Source organism: Rhinoderma darwinii, chromosome 2, assembly GCF_050947455.1.
Source record: "Rhinoderma darwinii isolate aRhiDar2 chromosome 2, aRhiDar2.hap1, whole genome shotgun sequence".
In the NCBI taxonomy this organism is placed as follows: Eukaryota; Metazoa; Chordata; class Amphibia; order Anura; family Rhinodermatidae; genus Rhinoderma; species Rhinoderma darwinii.
Window position 1 is genome coordinate 352,228,789 of NC_134688.1, and position 22,287 is coordinate 352,251,075.

General features: G+C 45.4%; 1 protein-coding gene across 14 annotated transcripts in view; it reads right to left on the reverse strand.

Moving 5' to 3' along the window:
* PLEKHA6 (pleckstrin homology domain containing A6) overlaps window positions 1–22,287 on the reverse strand; it is a 181,026-nt gene that overhangs the window by 47,904 nt on the left and 110,835 nt on the right. For 11 of the 14 annotated variants that reach the window (XM_075853741.1, XM_075853739.1, XM_075853743.1 and 8 more), the window contains exons 4-9: window positions 20,474–20,575; window positions 19,709–19,781; window positions 19,021–19,121; window positions 16,017–16,192; window positions 3,007–3,423; window positions 1,064–1,550 (exon numbers count right to left, since the gene is read on the reverse strand). In XM_075853741.1, coding sequence (XP_075709856.1) covers window positions 1,064–1,550; window positions 3,007–3,423; window positions 16,017–16,192; window positions 19,021–19,121; window positions 19,709–19,781; window positions 20,474–20,575 — 1,356 coding nt within the window. The remainder of the gene's footprint in view (window positions 1–1,063; window positions 1,551–3,006; window positions 3,424–16,016; window positions 16,193–19,020; window positions 19,122–19,708; window positions 19,782–20,473; window positions 20,576–22,287) is intronic. The other 3 variants (XM_075853745.1, XM_075853744.1, XM_075853737.1) reach the window with 1 other exon arrangement.

Below are 22,287 nucleotides of genomic sequence, written 5' to 3' on the forward strand. Positions count from 1 at the left end.
AAGTCTGAAAGCAAAAAAACACAGGCATTCAAAAGGAGACGGTCATCATTTTGTCGCCCCCAGTCAAGACTGCAAGTGTTCGTCGTGTCCGGCATCCTGACCTCAAACGCCTCCTCATCCCCCTCCCTCTGCAGCTGACTGACGGCCTTAGATGGAACAGCGTATGACGCTGAAGACAAGTGGAGTCGTCAGTCAATTGCAGAGGGGAGGGGTTGGAGCTCAAGATAGGACACTTCCCGATTCAGCAGACACTTGCGATTGCATATGGCACTTGGGAGAATAAAAATATTTTTTTCCCCTATGCCTAACTAGCGGTGTCAGCAGTTGGGGGGGGGGGGGGGGACTGATAAAGTTGATAATATTTGCAGTCTCTTTTAAGCGCATGATGATCATCTTTGACCACCATTTTACAGATTACAGAAATGATCAGACTAAATAAAAGTTGAGTCATTTTGTAAATATATTGCAGCACTTATCATGCACTGATCCTAAGTTACAGCCTGTATTATAGTCCAGAGTTGCATTCACAGTTCTACAGGCTTCAGAACTGAACTCTTCCAGCATTCCTTGCTCCCCTAAAATATATATAAAATCCTGGAGGGCATCTTAGATTGATTGTCATCTCTTTATGCTCTTGGTACGTGTAATTACATGACAGTAACTGTGAGTTTATTCTAGCTTAAATTTTTGTTAATGCTTTCCTACTACTGTAGAACATTTCTGTATGTGTATATCTGCAGTGCTACTTTAATTTTGTGCTTTTCGCATTATGGAGACTACTTTATGTACTTTATTCCAACTTTGACTGGTTGTAAAATTCTTTTATGACTATATTTGTAATAATTCACAATATTTATTTCTACATGGAAATTTCTTGGGAGATCATTGATAAATGCTATACTCATGCTAATAGTAACTAGCAACCATAAGAGTATCTGTTATCTTATCTTGGTTAGCTAATTCAAAGTTAGATTGCTTGAATTATTGTCTTTACAATGGCCACCTTAGAAAATAAACCAAATAACAGGAAAGACATACAGTAAATACACACTAACACACTTACTTTAGGAGAACTAATCGAACGCCTCATGGTGTATGAAGCTGGTTCTACGAAGTTTTCATCCCTTGACGTGGTTTCAAATCGAGCATTGGGGGACCGCACAGGAGAGTAGACCCTTGGGCGAGTACTGTAAGCCCCCTGGCTAGGCGAACGTGGTACTGAACGAGAACGTGGCTGCAAGGAGAGACGTCTAAGAGATCCACAAGCAGAATCCACCTCCTGATAGTATAAAGCTGGACGAGGGCCCCACACCTCCGCTGGGTGTCCATAATCACCAGGCTCCTTCCAGTCCCGAGGCTGATAAGGTACTCCATTGTGAAGAACCTGATGTTTTTCATCTAAAGCCCATTGTGGGAAAGCTGACATAGAGCAAATGCTGTCTGGTCGTGATCCTGCAGGGGTGTAATACTGATAACCATCGGGATATTGAGAGGCGTACTGAGGATAGTAATCAGGCATACGATGTGATCCTGGAAAGTATCTGCTGGGGCTGTAAAGATAAAAGAAAACTAATTTGTTTACTGGACATCATTTCATACAGCATTATAAAAAAATTGCATGATAAAACACACTTTGGATACACAGATATTGTAGTACGACAGATCATAAATTGCAAATCCACTTTCGTGGTGTGTACGCGATCGTTTGCCCATGTGGCTATTTTTATATTGGCAAAACCATACAGTGTTTACATACTAGGTTCCGAGAGCTCTGCCGATCTATTGTGTCAGCTGAAGGAGCACCACGGTTGATAGAACATGTGAGGAATACACACGGAGGAAATTCAGATTCTTCACATTTGGAGAAATAGGTTGATTTACCCTATGCAGGGAGTGATCGCCATAGAGTTCTACTCCAAAGAGAGGCTAGGTGGATCATTAAGACAAATGCACTAGGCAACTTAGGACTAAACGATCGCAATGATTTAAGTGTGTTTTTATAAGTCACTGTCTTTTTACATTTGTATTGTGTATTTATGTTCTCATGGCATCTTACGTGACACACGCATATAAGGAGCACGGGCACGTATGATGTCAACAGAACGTTTCAGAAAGCTTGTTTACGGGAAACAGCTGTTGCCTGTCACAGTCTCCTCGTTCCCTGTTGTTTATGAGCAATAAAAATAAAGACGAAAACGTCAAACTGTGCCGCTCTCTCTCTTTTCTCTACAAAAGACACTTTGGGATACATTTACATAAACTGAAATACAATACATATATATGTACAATACAGTAACAATGATGTTACTAGGCTCCAGTGCTATTTTCGTTACTGATGCAGAATGTATTAGGCCCTCTTCACATCACGTTTACACACAGCATATATGCTTAAAGAGTAACTAAACTATGACAAACTTCTAACATGTCACAGTGACATGTCAGAAGTTTTGATTGGTGGAGGTCCAAGCACTGAGACCCCCACCAATCGCTAAAACGAAGCAGAAGAAGCGCTCGTGTAAGCGCTCAGCCACTTAGTTTCTGTTTGAGTTTTTCCAGAAAGCAGAGGTAGTGGAGTACGGGCCCATAGACTCTCTATGGAGCCCGTACGCCGCTACATCGATTTACATTTGCATACATTAAACGTAAACTTTTTAACTCCTTTTGGTAGAAGAAAAAATATATGTTTTAGCATTTAACATATACGTTTAAAGGATACACAAACGGATGCCTATACATTTAATGGTTTTATCAAGAAAAAGCAGACGGAATCATTAGAATGGCATAATTTGTGTATGTTACTAGCGTATACATTAAATGTATACCCTAATCGCAGACTCAAAACATGATGTGAACCCTTACATATGAATCTAGCACTTTACAGTCTTCTTTAATGTGGCAATTGTCTAATTTAACAGTCTGTTTTTGTATTTTTTTACTATGATGTATAGTGCTGCAGATCATCAGATCATTCTTTCAGATGAAGCATTTAAGACCACATTTTCCTACCTTTGTATGTCTTCTGTAGGAGCTGCTGCCCTACGCAGGTTGACCCATTGCTGTAATTGTGACATGGAGTTCTGTCTCTGTGCCATTTTCTCCGGGTGTGTGCGCGGCATGATTCCCCTTCGTTGTCCATTACCCTCTGGAAAAGCAGTACTTGCTGGGCGGCCTGGAGAAGGAGCAAAACCCCAACCATTGGGATGCGGGGGGCGTTCTCCTTCTGGCAAATGTCTAGGAGGTTCCAAGTCAGGAAGCCTTTCAGAAGGGGTCCCAGTCCCATTTACTTTTGTTAGAGGTTCCTTTCTGCACTCTGACCTCCTCTCCAGCTTTTCACAACCTCTCCCATCTCCTTCACCACGGCTTCTCGTTTCTGGATCACGATCCCTCGCAGGGGGTATATTTTCACTGTCCTGCCGCTCCAATCTGAAAAACAGAAATAATTGTGGGATCTGATGTAAAGCAGACAAGGTTTTACAATGTAATTTCTTTTTATTATCTAAACATAAATCTGCTTTCAGATTTCAGATCTATTTGCATATATACCATATTGACATAGGAAGTTATTTTGGGTTCATGATGCTGCCTATTGGATTTCTTTAACACAGAGAAAGATGTAAGATTTGTAAGATTTTAACTCCATTTATTTTTCTATTTACATAGCTTGCAACATCATTGCGCTTAACACATATGCGCCACATATGTAAAAAATATATACTATGTATTGCAAAATGAATTGAAAATATATGTAATTTTTAGGACCTACTAAGACACCCTGCCATAATCAGCTTGTGCAATAGTTAGGCAAGTGAATACAGTTTAGAATAGTGACAGAGAAGAATCACATAGTGATTATTAGACTGGAATGCACACAAGTCACTGCTACTGTTCCTATGTAACAACTACTTTTCCTGCAGCACTACTACTCCGCCTCTATCACATCTTCTACATAGTCATTGTTATACCTGTCGCACTACTACTCCTTTGTCAATACTCTGCAACACATGTTCTAGTCTCATTTCAAAACTCCTACATCACTTCTACTACTCCTGCATAAATATTACTATTCTGTAACTTCTCTTATGTCAAATAGGAGAAAATCAAGCTGACAACGCCCTCTATGAATAAACTTTACTTGATCTCACATCCATTTACAGGATACAGGCAAAGAAGTTTATTTTCCAGAAACGGCCGGACACATCATGAAGTGATTGGGGGAGGCAGACATGACCAGGGTTGCAGGGGAGAAGGAATGAGGTGAAAAGTTCAAATGGAGGAGGGGGAGGAAGGAGAAGGGGAGGGGGGGGGGTGGTTAGGAAGGGGCGAGGTTAACAAAGGGCATATAGGAAGGGTGAGGGACAGGTTCGCGCCATTCACGCCCCAAGAAAGCAGGTTAGCCCTTGTCATACAGGACTGACCTGAGGCGCGATGCAGGCCCTGATGGAGCAAGTGCGGCAGGCTGTGGCGGAACGGGGCATGGCCTGGCTTGAGGAGGAGCTCGGGAGGACTGGTCCGGCGGCCTCGGTGCAGGAGTTGTTGGCAGGGCTAGAGGAGGCAGCGGGAACGAGTGCGGCCGGGACGCAGGCAGCACCAGAGGAGTTGACATCCCCCCTCCGGCGGTCACGGCGGGTGCGGCCTCCAGAGCGCCTTAGCCCGGACGATTTGCCTAGGGCGCGGCGCAGGCTTGGGAGCCCCTCGAGGGACCCTTCGGGCCGGGATTCTGCTTCCACCGCTAGGGGGCGGAGGTCCCGGTCCAGGAGGAATCCCAGTCACCGGTCGGGCCCTTCGGAGAGAGGAGGGCAGGGTCCCAGGCCAGAGGGACAACCTCCCGTCTCCAGGTCAACACCGCGTGGATTTGCGGCGGGCCGATCTGGCGATGCACCAGTCGGGCGGCCCACCTGTCAGCTGGATGATGTCCCGGGACGGTCACGCAGGCCACAATCGGTGGTGCTGCAGAGGCGGAGGGAGGGGGAAGCAGTGGAGAGAGAGCGGAGGTCGGGACGGTCCCTGACGTCGTGTGGTGATTCCGAGGTCCAGGACGGTGCATACGGCTGTAGAGCCTGCGGCGCGGCTTAAGGCCCCAGATGTCCGGAGGCGGGTGAAGACGGAGGTGTGCCGATGGAGGATGGTCGTCGTGGGGGTCTCGTCGCCCCGGCTGGTGGGAACTCAGTGCCCACGCAGTCTGGTGAGTCACTCTCACCGTTACATACATTTCCAGCGATATTTAGATCCCCAGGGGTTGGGGGGGGGGTTCCCAAGGGGAGGCAGTTAGAGATGTTGAAAATAGTGGGTTGATGTCTACTGTTAGGGGGGGGGGGAGATGTTCAGGAATTGCTTGGCTGTGTAAAGGCGTTGCTAGCGCGTTGTGAAAGGGGGCAGGTTGCCCGCTACATCCCCGGTCGCAGCGTGGGTCCCTGCAGCGGCAGGGGGGGGCGGAGAAACGTAGCACCCCGAGGGCGGTTCCCGAGGTGGAGGTCGGGGGGGGTGACGGTTGCGGTTCAGACTGATAAGGATAAGGATGTGGATAGGGTGAGGTTAGATGATAAAGCAAAAGGCGAAGTGTACGTTTGTTTTGAGGGGTTGTTGGGGTCACACTTAAAAACTGAAGTAAAGGAAAAAATTTGGAAAGATGAATACGTCTAAATTTTCTCGCTTCTTCCCTTGGAAAAATTAAACTTAGATAAGGGTAAAAGGTGGGAAAGTAAAAAAGAGGAGCAGGAGAATCGTCGATACCGTTTAATCCCTCAGACGTTTGTGAATTGGTTACAGGAGTTTGCCATTCTGGCCAGTGTTATAGGGGAAAAGGCGCCGGAAAATTGTTCCGCCCTTTTCGGGTACATGGATGCGATAGGTGAGGCGCATCGGTCGTATGGTGGTCAGACTTGGTTTCGGTATGACGAACAGTTTCGTCAGAGGAAAGCGGTTCGTCCCAACATTAGGTGGGACAATAAAGACATTGGGCTCTGGTTAAAGGTAATGGCCCCGGCTAAGTTCGGGCAGTCCTTTCAAGTGGGGGGGGGCTGGGGTTGCCGGCCCCTCAGGACAATCGGGGGGAGGGAAAGGAGGGAGGTCAGGCTTGTGCTGGCAGTTTAACGACGGCCAATGCAAGTTCGGGGCGGGATGTAAGTTCAAGCATTCTTGCTCCTCTTGCGGCGGGACTTCGCACGGGTCCGCCAAGTGTTTCAAAAAAGGTAAAGGCAAAGGGGGGAGTGGTGGGGGCCATGGGGCTGACTCCGGTGAGGTGGGAAGAGATGGAGCCGTACCTAAATAGGTTCCCGGATAGGGAGAAAGGCGAGTTGTTGTTGCGTGGTTTTCAGTTTGGTTTTGTGATCCCTTCCCCGGTTCACGCGGTCCCCCTTTCTCTACGGAATTTGAAGTCCACAATGGATTATCCGGAGGTGGTGTCAGACAAGTTGCGTAAAGAGGTGGGGTTAGGGCGCATGGCGGGGCCGTTCCCATCTCGTCCAGGACATGGTTGTATCGCCATTAGGGGTTGTTCCAAAGAAAGAGCCGAATAAATTCCGGCTTATCCATCATTTGTCACATCCGCGGGGGTTATCCGTTAATGATGGCATTGCCCCTGAGCTGTGCTCGGTGGTATATACGTCGTTTGACGCAGCGGTTGAGTGGGTGCGACGGTACGGGGCGGGGGCCCTTATGGCGAAGACCGACGTGGAAGCGGCCTTCCGGGTTCTCCCGGTTCACCCGGACAGCCAGCGGCTGTTAGGGTGTTACTGGGAGGGGGCTTACTATATGGATCGGTGTCTCCCGATGGGTTGCTCGATGTCTTGCGCTTACTTCGAGGCGTTCAGTTCGTTCCTGGAGTGGGTAATCCGTGAAGTGGCGGGGTTAGAGTCGGTCATCCATTATTTAGATGACTTCCTGTGTGTGGGCCCAGCGGGTTCGGGGGTGTGCGCTAATTTGCTGGGGGCAATCCAGTGGGTCGCTCATCGTTTTGGGGTTCTGTTATCCCCAGAGAAGACTGTTTGTCCCAGCACTTGTATAGTCTTTCTTGGCATTACCCTGGATTCGGTGGCAATGGAATGCCGACTTCCTAGTGATAAGCTGGATGCGCTGCGATTGGAGGTGAGCAGGACGGGTCGGCTTTGTAAGATTCAGCTGCGGGAGTTGCAGTTGTTATTAGGGAAACTTAATTTCGCTTGTCGGATAATGCCCATGGGCAGTTTTTTGCAGGAGGTTGGCGTCAGCGACGGCGGGGGTTAGAGCCTCACACCATTTTGTGCGGTTGACACGGGAGCATCGGGATGATTTGGCAGTATGGAGAGAGTTTTTACACTTGTATAATGGGAAGTCATTACTGATCTCGCCGGTGGTGGATAATGTTCAATGGGAATTGTTTACAGATGCTCCAGGTAGTGTGGGGTTCGGTATATATTGTAAAGGACAATGGTGCGTGGGGCAGTGGCCGGAGGAATGGGTATCTTTGGGACTGGTTCGTAATCTTGTACTTCTGGAACTCTTCCCGATTGTGGTGGCGGTGGAAATTTGGGGGGAGCGTTTTCGGAATAGCAAGGTGCGGTTCCACTGTGATAATATGGGGGTGGTGGTGGCGATCAATAATGTAACGGCTTCTTCCCCCCCGGTGGTTAGGTTGTTGCGGCGGCTGGTGTTGCGATGTTTGTCACTCAATGCTTGGATTGTTGCGGTTCATGTTCCGGGGGTGCAAAATGACATTGCGGATTCTCTCTCTCGCCTACAGTGGGAGCGGTTTCGTCTGTTGGCACCGGAGGCGGATCTGGAAGGGGTCGTGTTCCCGGGACGGCTTTGGGACTTGGTTTGCGAGCAGCAGGAGGTTTGATCAAGTCCTCTCTAGCGCCTGGTACATGGTTGGCGTATGAAGCGGCGTGGAAGGACTGGGTGTCGTGGTTAGCAGGTTTGCCCGAAGTCGGGTCTATGGAGGAACAGGTGGTAGCTTTGTTGGGCTTCTTGGGTCGGGTATCGGTGGAAGGCTGGTCAGTGTCTAAAGTGAATCGTTTTATTTCAGCTTTGGCCTTTGGTTTTAAACTAAGGGGGTTGGCGGATTTGACGAAGGATTTCTTGATTGTCCAAGCTTTAAAGGGGTTTCGAAAAAAGGGGGCGGGGCGACCGGACGGCCGTCGCCCGGTTTCTTTCGCGCTTTTAGAGCAGTTAGGTGAAGTATTGGGGAGGGTGTGTTTCTCGGGCTATGAAGTAGCATTGCTTCAGTTGGCCTTTTCGTGGGCGTTTTTTGGAGCTTTACGAGTGGGTGTGCTAATTTCCCCCAGCAAGAAGAGAGCGGGGGGTTTGCAATCGGAAGATGTAACAGGAGGCGGGGAGAGAGTGGAATTTTGGGTGAGGCGGTCAAAAACGGATCAAAGAGGTAAGGGTAAACGGGTGGTACTGGGGGCTGTGGCGGGGGCAGGGATGTGCCCGGTGAGATGCTACGCGCGGTACGCCGCACTACAAGGGAGTAGTGGGGGGCCGCTGTTATGTCATAAGGATGGTGCCTTCTTGTCACGATGCCAGTTTACAGTTGTCTTCCGTAGATGTTTGGAGGTGTTGGGTTTGGATAAGACTATTTATTCACCACACTCTTTTTGGATTGGGGCAGCCACGGAAGCTGCGTCATGGGGTTTGGGGCCTGAGGTGGTGAAGCGCATAGGTCGTTGGGATTCAGTGAGGTATAAGTCCTATGTGCGTCTCCACTTTATGTGATTTGCATTCCTCGTCTCTTCAGGCTATTTCCGGTTTGTGTCATCTTCTATTACAGATGGCTCACCTGCACTGGTGTGGATACTTGGACACTCGTATGTGCACTGGGGGGCTTTAAGGGCTGATGTGCGGCCGGATGGGCGGCAACTGGGGTTCCAAAGGTCATCGGTGGTGATACGGTGGCTGGGCACGTGTGGAGTCGAGTTTTGCCGGAGTTTCATCGGTATGCGCAGTTGGATCGGGTTCCTGATTTGTTGGTCCTTCATGTGGGGGGTAACGACTTAGGTACTCGTCCGTTTAGAGAACTGATTCGGGATGTCAAGTATGACCTTCTCCGGCTGTGGTCCTGTTTTCCGAAGGTGAAGGTGATTTGGTCGGAAATTGTGCCGCGGAGTGTATGACGAAATGCGCGTTCGGTAGAGCGTATAAACAAGGCCCGGGTAAAAGTTAATCGGGCGGTTTCCAGCTTTGTGGTAAAAAACGGGGGTTTTTTTGTTCGGCACTACGATTTTGAGGATGGCCAAGGGAAATATTGGCTAGGTGACGGAGTGCATCGGAATGCGGTGGGCATTGACCTGTGGGCTTTGCGGATTCAAGAAGGGATTGAACGCGCAATGTTGGATGGTGGGGGCTCGCATACTTAAAGGTGGTTTAAGTTTGCTCGTGTGGCGGATTGGGGGTCCTTGGAGTTGGTGGTAATTTGAAGTGGGGGATTCATCAGAGGTATGGTCCCTAACAAATACATAATTGCTCATGGATATGGGCGTATTTTGGCCTCCTGCTGGGTGGTGTCCCGGGGAGTGGTTTTACATACTTGGCAAGCCAACTGCGGAGTAGAAAGGTGCCTCTGAGTCTGTAGGGAGACGGCTGGGGTAAGTAGCTATACAGGGGGCAGTTAGGCGCCAACGTTTTGGAGCTCCAAGGACTTCCCTTTCCTAGTAATGTTATTTATAAAGTTATGTTTTATGTTCATGTAAATTTGTTAATAAAATGGCTGCTGTGGCCGAAATTTTCCAACCCACTGTCTCATGTGTCTCACTAGGGATGGGAGAGTGGCATGGAAGAGGGGAAGGGCCATGAAGCAAAAAAGGGGGTGGACAGTATTGAAGGGGAGGTTAAGCAAAAGGGTTCGAAAGGGGGCGAGCTCTGTAATCCCATGGTCAAGAAACGGCCGGACACATCATGAAGTGATTGGGGGAGGCAGACATGACTAGGGTTGCAGGGGAGAAGGAATGAGGTGAAAAGTTCAAATGGAGGAGGGGGAGGAAGGAGAAGGGGAGGGGGGGTGGTTAGGAAGGGGCGAGGTTAACAAAGGGCATATAGGAAGGGTGAGGGACAGGTTCGCGCCATTCACGCCCCAAGAAAGCAGGTTAGCCCTTGTCCCGCCCGCCCTCCCTTAAGGTTAGGTGTTATGTTTTGGTTTTTGCAATATGGATTCTTTGTTGCTGCTGGTGTTTTTTCTTTTACAGGGGACGACTGGTGGTGAGTGGTAGGAGTGGAGTCACGGTGGCAGTGTTGGCGGATTGGGGGGTCCTTGGAGTTGGTGGTAATTTGAAGTGGGGGATTCATCAGAGGTATGGTCCCTAACAAATACATAATTGCTCATGGATATGGGCGTATTTTGGCCTCCTGCTGGGTGGTGTCCCGGGGAGTGGTTTTACATACTTGGCAAGCCAACTGCGGAGTAGAAAGGTGCCTCTGAGCCTGTAGGGAGATGGCTGGGGGTAAGTAGCTATACAGGGGGAAGTTAGGCGCCAAAGTTTTGGAGCTCCAAGGACTTCCCTTTCCTAGTAATGTTATTTATAAAGTTATGTTTTATGTTCATGTAAATTTGTTAATAAAATGGCTGCTGTGGCCGAAATTTTCCAACCCACTGTCTCGTGTGTCTCACTAGGGATGGGAGAGTGGCATGGAAGAGGGGAAGGGCCATGAAGCAGAAAAGGGGGTGGACAGTATTGAAGGGGAGGTTAAGCAAAAGGGTTCGAAAGGGGGCGAGCTCTGTAATCCCATGGTCATGTATCCTGTACACTGATGTGAGATCAATTAACGAACATTTATGGAGGACGTTGTCATCTTGGATTTCTTCTATATGACATGATTTGAGGACCATCCCCCATTTGCAACGTTGCGTCCCACTATCTGGAGCTGTCCTACCTTATATTTTGTATGACTACCACACATGTGCAGTACTCCTGTATCACTAATGCCACCCAAGAATCACTACTCCGCTTTTAATATTAAAACTCCTGCATCCCTATTTCTGTGTCCCTACTACAACTGTGCCTGCATCATGCTACAACTCCTGCATCACTATTTCTGCATCCCCGCTACTACTACTACTGCTACTCCTGCAATGCTATTTCTGCTTCCCTACTACTACTCCTGTGTCACTACGACAACTTCTACATCGTTATTTTGGTGAACCTACTACTAGAGTTACTCGTCCTATGTTACGACTAAATAGCCATATTGTAACGTCCGTGGTCGCTGACCACGAACTCCTTCCATCCAGTCGACGCCCTTCTCTCCAGAGATGTCTGCACATACGGCCGTCCTGTTCCACAGTGACCACCAGGGTACGCTCGCAAGCTCAGTCCAGACTTAAAGAGGCTCTGTCACCACATTATAAGTGGCCTATCTTGTACATGATGTGATCGGCGCTGTAATTTTGATTACAGCAGTGTTTTTTTATTTAGAAAAACGATCATTTTTTTACGGAGTTGTGACGTATTTTAGCTTTATGCTGATTAGTCTCTTTAATGCCCAACTGGGCGTGTTCTACTTTTTGACCAAGTGGGCGTTGTACAGAGAAGTGTATGATGCTGACCAATCAGTGACCAATCAGCGTCATACACTTCTCTCCATTCATTTACACAGCACATAGCGATATAGCTATATCGCTATGTGCAGCCACATACACAAACACTAACGTTACTGCAGTGTCCTGACGTGATGTCTATTCAGAATCCTGACACTTCGCTAACGTTTCTGTGAGATTTACAGCAAGTCAAACGTAATCTCGCGAGATTACGCTGTAAAATGTAATTTAAAACGAGATTACGTATACCACGCCAGTCCTGATACACCATGCCTGACGTCTGCCTGCTGCCTAGTCCCAGCCGAGCCTGCCTTGCTACTGTCCGAGCTGCCACAGGTACCCTATACGAACTATAGACTGTTACCTGCGCCCTGTTGGCCAGCTGCCATACCACCAAAGGCGGTACGGCCCAATGGGTCCACGAACCCAACGTGACACATATCAAGTAGAATACTCATCGTGCCCTGCTTAAACCATTGCCTGTTTGTAAGTATATACTACAATTCAGGTTTGCGTTTTACATATAAATGTAACATTCAGTGATGCATCTAGATTATTTTTACCTGTTAGTTTCAACAATGTTGTTAAAAAACATCTTACCTTCCCGAAATTTCCCTGATAGAATTATGGCTTGTCCGAAATATTAGACTCCCCTTACTAATCTGTGGCATGGGGTTGTGTCCAATCTGAGTCATATTGGAGAAAGATTTCAAGGTATATTTTCAATTTTTAGCCTGTGAAGTTTCCATTCACCCTGCATATTGTTTCATCAACTTAGACCCCCAGAAAAGGCTTCTCCGGGTAGAAATAAAGCACCGCAGATAATGCATAGTGTATTAGTAGTGGCCCTCAGCAGTGGCCCAAATGGTTACAGGAGACACCTGACATAGACTTTATTGTCACGCAATTGAAGGGTCTTTTGAACGTTGATCGTATTGATACTGAGAGGCACAAGAAGAAAGACTGAAATTCTTTAAAAATTGGATAACGTTTATTGAGGTGCATTATGACACACTGGAAATAAATAATCTGGTCAGTCCCTTCAGGTATACGTAATGGTGCAGGCAGGAGGATTTGCGTGGAATACTGGGGAGATTGGGAGTATAAAACTTAAAAGGGAAAAGGGATGAAGCATATGTTACATCTGTTCAATATAAACTGTACAGAAGTGTTGATATGGTGCATGTATGTAACCGTCCTCCCCCAGCCTCGGAATCCGGGGTTTTCTCCCCAAGGACCAGGGAGTTCCTGAGTCGGGGGTGTCAAAAGTTTGGAGATGCAGTATTGTAATAAAGCCAATGGGCATGACTGGAGATGGATAGTTAACTGCTATTGTTTTGTCACTTTTATTCTTAAAGAAGCACTCCCAAGATTTTTTTTTTATATTATTAGATAGTACAGTGTATGCATTGTTCACCCTTTCTTTTATAATTTTTATCTTTGTCATCTTTCATTTTGTAATTGCCCCCGTATTGTTTAGTGTCCAGCACCACGTGACCGCAATCAGACTCACTAAACTGTTCTGGAAGTAATGGCCTGACCAGAAGCCAGTTTGAGCAAACGTCGGACAGATCTGAACTACTGTTCAACGTCACTCAGAGCCTGCTCCACTCCCGTGCACCGCCCCCATGGCCGCTCAACTCCTCCCACCTGGACCAGCGATCTCTGCCCAGCTTCTTTCCTGCCAGATGAATGCGACATCTTCTACTCTACATATGGTAAGTATATAGCCAACATATGGTTAATATATAAGCCGATGAACAAGCGTTAGCTCGTTTATCGGCTAATCGTGGCCCTGTTTACACAGGGCAATGATCGGGAACAAGCGTTCATATGAACGCTCGTTTGCCCGAACATTGGCCTGTGTAAAAGGCATTTATTACTTGCAATCATGAAATGCGTTCTGCACATGATTGCAAGTAACCCCTTAAGTGCAAGGACTCCATTATTATTAAAAAAGAAAAAAAAATTTCTAAAGGTTCCACGGAGCGTTTTTTGACAACGTCGGATTTAATGGATTACAACGATGACTTGAATTATAATTTTTTTTCATGAAATGGTCAACGAGGTTTGTGTAATTTTTTATTTTATTTCAATAAAATACTTTTTCGAATGTGTTTTTTAAAATTTTTACGTCTATTACTGCTGATTAGTAATGGCGGCAGTCTGATTGACAGCATCTATAACAAAGGCGGGACTTAGTATTAGCCGTTAATAAAGTCTAACCCTAACCCTTTATTACCCCGGTACTCTTTGCCGCCAGGGGTACCGGGATGAGCCGAGTACAATCCAGTACCCGACCATCTGAAGCGATGGTAGGGTTCTGTCGCTGCCGCAGGCTGGTATTATTAGGCTGGGAAGGCCCAACTAAAATTAGGCCTTCCCACACCGGTAAGTCTAGACTGCTGCTTTATTGTATCTGGCTGGTTCCAAAAAACGCGGGTCCCCCACGTCATTTTGTTTTATTTTAAATGACATGGGGTTCACCCTTTTTTCAGAACCGACCAGATACAATAATGCAGATGCAGGCTAGACTTACCAGTGTGGGAAGGCCCAAAAAAAATAGTGCCACAGTGCCCATGTAAATGGTGCCACATACAGTACCCATGTGGATAGCACCACATTGTCCCCTGCGCATAGCGTGCCACAGTGCCCATGTAGTGCCATACCCCCTGAAGAAGCTGAAGAACCCCCGCTGTAGATAGTGCCGCACACCCCTTGTAGATAGCCTCACACATCCCCCTGCAGATAGCGCTCCCGCCTCTTGTAGTTACTGCCATTAGGGCTCCCTGTGGGAGCAGACTCCCGAGCCAGAGTGTCGGCAATGCTCTGGCTGGGAATTCCGCTCCAGGAGGAGCCCCTGACTTCACAGTCCATAAAGGGATAGTGACGTCAGTTGTTCCCTCTAGAAGCGGAATCCTCGGCCAGAGCGTCGACAACGCTCTGGCTGGGGATTCCACTCCCATGGGAAGCCCTAATGGCGGTAACTACAGGAGGGGGGTGCACTATCTGCAGGGTGGATGTGTGTGGCTACCTACAGGGTGGGGTGTGTGTGGCCCTATCTCCAGGGGGTGTGTGGCCCTATCTACAGGGGGAGGGTAGCGCTATCTACAGGGGGATGCGTGGTGCTATCTTCAGGGGGGTATGGCACCAACTACATGGATATTGTGGCACTATATGGGCAATATTTACAGGGGACACTTACAGTCATGTAGTACTTGCAGTCACAGCCCTGGAAAAACGGCTAGAGACGCCTCTAGCTGTCTCTCCTCTGTGCGCAGTATTATGGGACTTGCCGGAAGGTCAGACTTGCACGGGGACGCAAGTTTGACGGTGCAGCCGCTATATCCGGACCAGAGGGAAGGAGAAAATAACAGCTAAAGATGGCGGCAGTAAGAACGGTAAAATTACATTTCTATTGCTAGCGATACAAAACATAAGGCTGTAGCATTACAGTACTTAGGGTAAGATGACAGGCAGCCTTAGCAACAAAAAAAAAAAAAAACAGCTTGGGGGTGCTTCTTTAGGCCATGTGTGTGGCAATTTTGTATTTGTCCTTTATTTGAAATAACTTATAAAGATAAATTTTTAAAAAAATGAAGGCGCAAGGTGAGGCAGGGGTGAACATATGAGAACAGGGGCATGGGAGGGAAACGGGACTCTTTTGTTCTAAAACAATTTTATTATATGTATATTTTTTATCAAAGTGAGAACATGCAATTATATTTTGCTACAATGGGAATGATATTACCATGGAAAATTATTTCCATCTTTGCAAAAATTCTATTCTTGCAATAACTTGCAGTATTGAAATTTCCATCCTTTTTGTATAAGGGTATGTTCACACGGCCTATTTACGGACGTAAATCGGGCGTTTTTGCCCCGAATTACGCCCGAAAATAGCGCCTCAATAGCGCTGACAAACATCTGCCCATTGAAAGCAATGTGCAGACGTTTGTCTGTTCACACGAGGCGTATATTTACGCGCCGCTGTCAAATGACGGCGCGCAAATAGACGCCCGCGTCAAAGAAGTGACCTGTCACTTCTTTGGCCGTAATTGGAGCCGCTATTCATTGACTCCAATGAATAGCAGCGCTAATTACGGCCGTAATTGACGCGGCGTTCAAGCGCCTGCACATGCCGGTACGGCTGAAATTACGGGGATGTTTTCAGGCTGAAACATCCCCGTAATTTCAGCCGTTACGGACCCCCGCCGTGTGAACATACCCTAAAAGCTACAAAACAGTAGTAAAAAAAAAATCTACACATTTGCTGAATGTTCCCAGCGATGTAACAAATGTCTCTATTCATAATTTTACATTTGTTTTGTTCAGTATTTAGCGAAGGTTTTTGGCAAACTAGAATAAAGCGAGCAGATCATTTTCACTTGATGGACATATCTTTTTTCAACCATACTAACTAACTGCAAGTTTCTCTGTTTACAGGGGTACCAGATGTATGTGCATAATGTATGCCCAACAGATATGTGATGACAAATAAATTACTAACCTAGGAGTGGGAGGGTTCTGTACTTGTGATGCGTCCCCCATTGCCCGTATCCAAGCCTCTTGTTCTTCTCTGCTTTCTGCACTAAAGTAATAAGTGCGAATCCCAGCGTGTTCCGCCTGTCGAGACATTTGGGCTTCATTATGGAGTGTATCATCCCCCACCCAGCACACTGTTACCTGTAGGACAAGAGATAAGAGCAAAGGACAATTTAATAAATACATAACAGCAGTTAGGCATGCAAAGACAGGTACAGTAAGGATCCCAAGAAACCCACCTATTTGTGTTTTAGATTACCACACAAACCTGTATGTATATCTTGTGTTTTCTAGCTGTTTTACTCTACTTTATATATAGTACTTAATGGTGTTGTTCAATCTAACGCAAATAAAGCTTAGTCACTAAGTTATGCAACTTTCTAATAAACGTTGTGTTTCAATCTCTCACCATTTCCAAAATCTATTTTTGCTGTCACAGGATCACAACTCATACAGATCTAAGGGTATGTTCACACGACCTATTTTAGGCTTAAATACGGGGGGGCTGAAGGCCTCCAAACATCTGCCCATTGATTTCAATGGGAAAAACGGCGTGGCGTTCCGTTCCCACGGGGCGTTTTTTATGCAGCCGTTTCTAAAAACGGCCGCGTAAAAAAAACGCCTCATCAAAAGAAGTGCATGTCACTTCTTGAGCCGTTTTTGGAGCCGTTTTTTAACTGACTCAATAGAAAAACAGCTCCCAAAACGTCCGTAAAAACCGCTAGTTGCTTAAAAAAACAGATGAAAATCAGGGGCTGTTTTACCTTGAAAACAGCTCCGTACTTACAGCCGTTTTTTGTTAAGTGTGTGAACATACCCTAAGGGTATGTGCACACGATAACTGGCTTTTACGTCTGAAATTACAGACTGTTTTCAGGAGAAAACAGCTGCGTCGTTTCAGATGTAAATGCTCCTCCTCGCATTTTGCGAGGCGTCATTGACGCCCATAATCTTGAGCTGTTCTTCATTGAATTCAATTAAAAACGGCTCAAATTACGTTGCAAAGAAGTGTCCTGCACTTCTTTGACGAGGCAGTCATTTTACGCGTCGTCATTTGACAGCTGTCAAACAACGGCGCGTAAATGACAGGTCGTCGGCACAGTACATCGGCAAACCCATTCAAATGAATGGGCAGAAGTTTGCCGACGTATTGGAGCCGTATTTTCAGACGTAAAACGAGGCATAATACGCCTCCTTTACGTCTGAAAATAGGTCGTGTGAACCCAGCCTAATACTCATCACAGCTAAGGGTATGTTCACACGTACACGGCCGTTACGGCTGAAATCACGGAGCTGTTTTCAGGAGAAAACAGCTCCGCAATTTCAGACTTAATGGCAAGTGCAGGCGCTTTTCGCTGCGTCCATTACGGACGTAATTGGAGCTGTTTTTCCATGGAGTCAAGGGAAAACGGCACCAATTACGTCTCAAGAAGTGACAGGCACTTCTTTGATGCGGGCGTCTTTTTTACTTAAAATTTTCTTTAAAATGACCGTCGGCACAGAACACCGTAAAGCCCATTCAAATGAATGGGCAGATGTTTGCTGCCGCTTTGGAGCCGTATTTTCGGACGTAATTTGGGGCTAAAACGCCCGAATTACGTCCGTAAATAGGGTGCGTGAACCCAGCCTAACGTATCAGTCGAAGAAATCCTCTGCTAGCTAAATGCAGCAGCATCCCAAATGTCCGGCCCTATACTACGTATGCAGGGTTGTTCCCTACAGTGAAACGTTGTAACAATGCAGTTATGTGAGCAGGACTAGGTCAGGATGGGTTTTAGTCAACAAGTGTAAACAACATTTCAATTCACTGACAGCAAGCAGAGAGGCTAAAACGCTGAGGACTTAAAACACAACGTACGTTAGGAAGTTGCATAAGATTGCATTATAAGAATTATTTAACATAAGACTGGACAACCCCTTTACAGAAAGAATTAGCTGATACTAAAGCACATTTTTTTTTGTTCTGTTTTACGTTCACCAAATACTTATTAATGTTGTAAGATATTGAAATATGGATCCCCATGCATGAAATCCCAGTGCACAGTAAAGGCATCTGAATTCACCAGCCATTCTCAAGCAAATGGCACAGCTATACTCGACTGGACACATGCATGTGTTTGTATGTGAAACCAACGTTTATGCAACATGCATGCTTGGTCTGTGCCAAGCAGGGAGTGGGTAATGTGAGCATGCAGCAGGTACAGCAGGACTTACTACCTAGCACAGCGACTCTGCAGGGGGCAGGCTCTTGGCAGGGGTACGTTCCATGGGATCCTCTCACCAGCACAGGAGGGAAGACAGAACAGGTGAGAGAGGCAGCATACACTGGGGGCTTGCATCACTCAAAGCAGAAACCCCCATATGTGGCTCAAATGAACTGAACAAGTTATATGACTTGTTGGAACATAAAGTAAAAAAAATAAAAAATAAAAAATGGACCTCTTAGGAATAAAATATACTAAAGACAGCTTCATGTGTATAGATTAGCACAATTGGAAATAACTAAATTGCTGGACATGGTTTTCATTCTTGTTAGGTTTCAAATGATGTGCCCCATAAATATAAGAATACTCTTTTTCATATTAAAAAGCATAAATCATACCTTAGTTAAGTTTGTAGAACTACATCATTTAAAATAAATATATATATTTTTTCTCTTTTGTACATGTCAACTGTCATCAGTAAGTTTTTGCCCTAAGAAAGAGCGATCCTTCAACAAAGAGTCATAAGTATTGGATGATATCTGTTCTAAATCAACTCGGTTTTGCAATGTGGACGTGAGAAAGTCACCTGTATTTTATAGTATACACCACTCAGGAGACAACCTGGAAAAATGTAGTCATGTGAATATTTTATATACCGTACATTAAAAAAACAAAACATAATATTTTAATCACATGAAATACCCGTGTATGGATCAACAAGTCGTTACTCTGGAATACTCAAAACAATTCTGCAATCCTACTGACCTTGAAGGTGTATTTCCGACTAATATTATCCGACGGTTGAACGGGGGTAATGCGAAAACTCAGCAAGGGAATGCTTCCCAAAATCCCCTCTTCTTTTTCATCTGAATTTAAGAAAACAATGAGAATCTTGAAAAAAAAGAAAAAGAGGCAAGAGGGGAGAAACGAAATAATGAGGGTGATGCGGAGGACAGAGCAACAGTGCGCAAATGGAACCTATAGAACGAAAATGTGGATGCAGGAGAAAAGGCACTGAATAAGTGGTGACGAGAAAACAAAACAATACGCAGGAAAAAGGGAGAGACCTACTAGAGAGTAATAGACAGTGGAACAGAAGGAGAATGACAAAACGGGCGCTATACACCTGATGTAACTCTTTCCTGCCAGGCTATGTTCCAAAGGCAATGCTGTTTTCATGGATTCTGCCATAGTAAATATGTTCCCCGCAGAGTTAATCCTAGCACATGTATGCCTGCCAGTGATAATAATGTGTGGGAGGCTTTCACAAGCACACATCACACAATAGGGCACTGATAAATTATTCAAACTCCACCTGTTCCATGTCTAAGCATAGGTGAATTGGGACCAAGCAACAGATGGGAGCAGAGGTCCTCAATCCATCTGTTCTAGAAGGGGTGTCTTAGAAACAAAATAATAACCTGGCACTGGGGTTTAGACATTTTCTATATACCTTTGTAATAGAAGAGGCAACGATCAACAAGGACAAACCAGCGCTTGTTCCACTGCTTTACTCCAGAACTGGCCTGCAGACAACACAGATGTGGACAATGAGAGAGAGAAAAATTACAAGGAAAAAAAGATAGAAGGAGCTAAATATTATTTTAAAAAAAAAAGGAACAGAATAAAGATGGCATAAAACAATGCACTTGTCAGACCAAAAGCAAGAAGAGCAGAAGTCATTAAGTACAATTGATATATGCAGAAAATGGTGACATGAAACAAGTACCCTGCAATAGAAAATGGATAAGTTAAACAGCTAGTAGCTAAAAGAAAATACAAAGAGAATAGTCAAGTACATAGACAAAATGGAAACGTACAGAAAAAATGAAACGTACTCTGATAAAATCCTATGGGCAGCAAGGGGCACAGTTTAGATCTTAAGCCAAGGTGTGATGGTGATGAATAAGAAATGTGATCGAAATTTCAGTTATTAAAGGAAAACTCCCGGAAAAATATTTAAAAATATCATGTTCTTTCTCAGGGTCCCTATGACTTGGCTGAACAAGGACACTTCACAGAACAGTACATTGTCATCGGATTTGTAGACTTGTAAGCCTGTAGTAGCTTCAAGCATTGATACCTGGGACATTGCTTATTACTTCTTTTAGATGAATACTGTAGTTACTCAATAATTCACCATATCGTTACTAAATAGATCACTATATTATTGTTTTAGTAATGTTTATTTTTTTTATTGGTTTTCACAAAAACTTACCTGTTTGTATAACCAGCCTATCTTTGTGACCTCAGCATTTGGATTTCTCTTCATTGAATTGGAACGTTTTCCAAAGGCGATTCCTTTCTTGGATGGTCGAGACTTTGTAAAGCAAAAGATACTGTGTCATTCTTCTACTGTGGCCGACATAGCATTACGCAAAAATGAAACCACGTTCCCCACCATACTTTACAGCATACAAAAGTGTAGCATGTTTGCAATGCACAACTAGGTTATGATGCAAATGGGATATATTTGTTAGTTATTCTTCGCTCACTCTGCTTACAATCTAAACAGGTTCCAAATTTTGTGCTGATTTATTTCACAATATATCTTTATTTGCCATAGTCATGAAGTTAAATAATAAAATTCTGGAGGTTTGAAGCCACCAGGGAGTTTATAGAGCTCGCATAAATCTGTTTTCAGTAAGCTCCCCCTACTGGTGGCTGCAGGCAGACAGAATTTTATCATTCTATTCTAGTTGTGTAAAGAGATGCAGGAGATTTAGGACATTGTAAAACTAAGCTCTGAAGCCATTAGAAAGAACAAAAAAAAAACACTTTAAGGGTATGTTCACACGCAGTGTTTTCAGACGTAATTCGGACGTTTTACGCCTCGAATTACGTGTGAAAAAACGGCTCCATTACGCCTACAAACATCTGCCCATTGCTTGCAATGGGTTTTACGGTGTTCTGTTCCCACGAGGTGTAATTTTACGCGTCGCTGTCAAAATACGGCGCATAAAAAGACGCCCGCGAAAAAGAAGTGCATGTTCCGTCTTGGGACATTTTTGGAGCCGATTTTCATTGACTCCATTGAAAAACAGCTCCAATAACGGCCATAAAATACGCCGCGAAAAACGCGAGTTGCTACAAAAACTTCTGAAAATCAGGAACTGTTTTCGCCTGAAAACAAGCTCCGTATTTTCAGACGTTTTTGGTCACTGTGTGTGAACATACCCTAAAGGTTAAACATCATAGTATGCAACTAATAATAGCAGTGCAGTTGTTGTTATTGTTGTTTTGCATATTCACACCAAATACAGTAATTGTATTGCCCTTTTCCAGTAAGCATAGGCAGCTATAGAAATATAGTCTTGGTCTTTTTCGCAATAACCAATACAAAGTATGCTAACAAAGCACAATAATTAAATAATTATAACTTCAAAATATTCGGGCACGTTCGAACATGGCGGACAATTTCTGCTGCAGATTTAGCTGCAAATTCAGATCTGCAACAAAATCTGCATATGTTACATCAAGATTTTGTTGCGAATTTAGCAGCTGATTTGCCGCAGGTTTCAGCCTATGATTGCAAAGGGTGAAGTCCTCTGTGTAAATCTGACACTTTTTTCTACTGCTCTAAGGGCTTATTTACACGAACGTGTAATACGTCCATGCAACGCGCGTGATTTTCACGCGTGTCGTACGGACCTATGTTAGTCTATGGGGCCGTGCAGACAGTCCGTGATTTTTGCGCAACGTGACTCCGTTGCGTAAAACTCACGACATGTCCTATATTTCTGCGTTGTTCGCGCATCACGCACCCATTGAAGTCAATGGGTGCGTGAAAATTACGTGCACAACACGGAAGCACTTCCGTGGGACGTGCGTGATTCGCGCAACAGCAGTCAAAAGTATGTTTGGAAACAGAAAAGCACCACATGCTTTTCTGTTTACAAACATCCAAACGGAGTGTCATAATGATGGCGGCTGCGCGAAAATCACACAGCCGCACATCCTATCTGATGACACACGGAGCTGTTAAGTACCTTTTGCGCACGCAAAACGCCGCATTTTTTGCGTGCGCAAAAT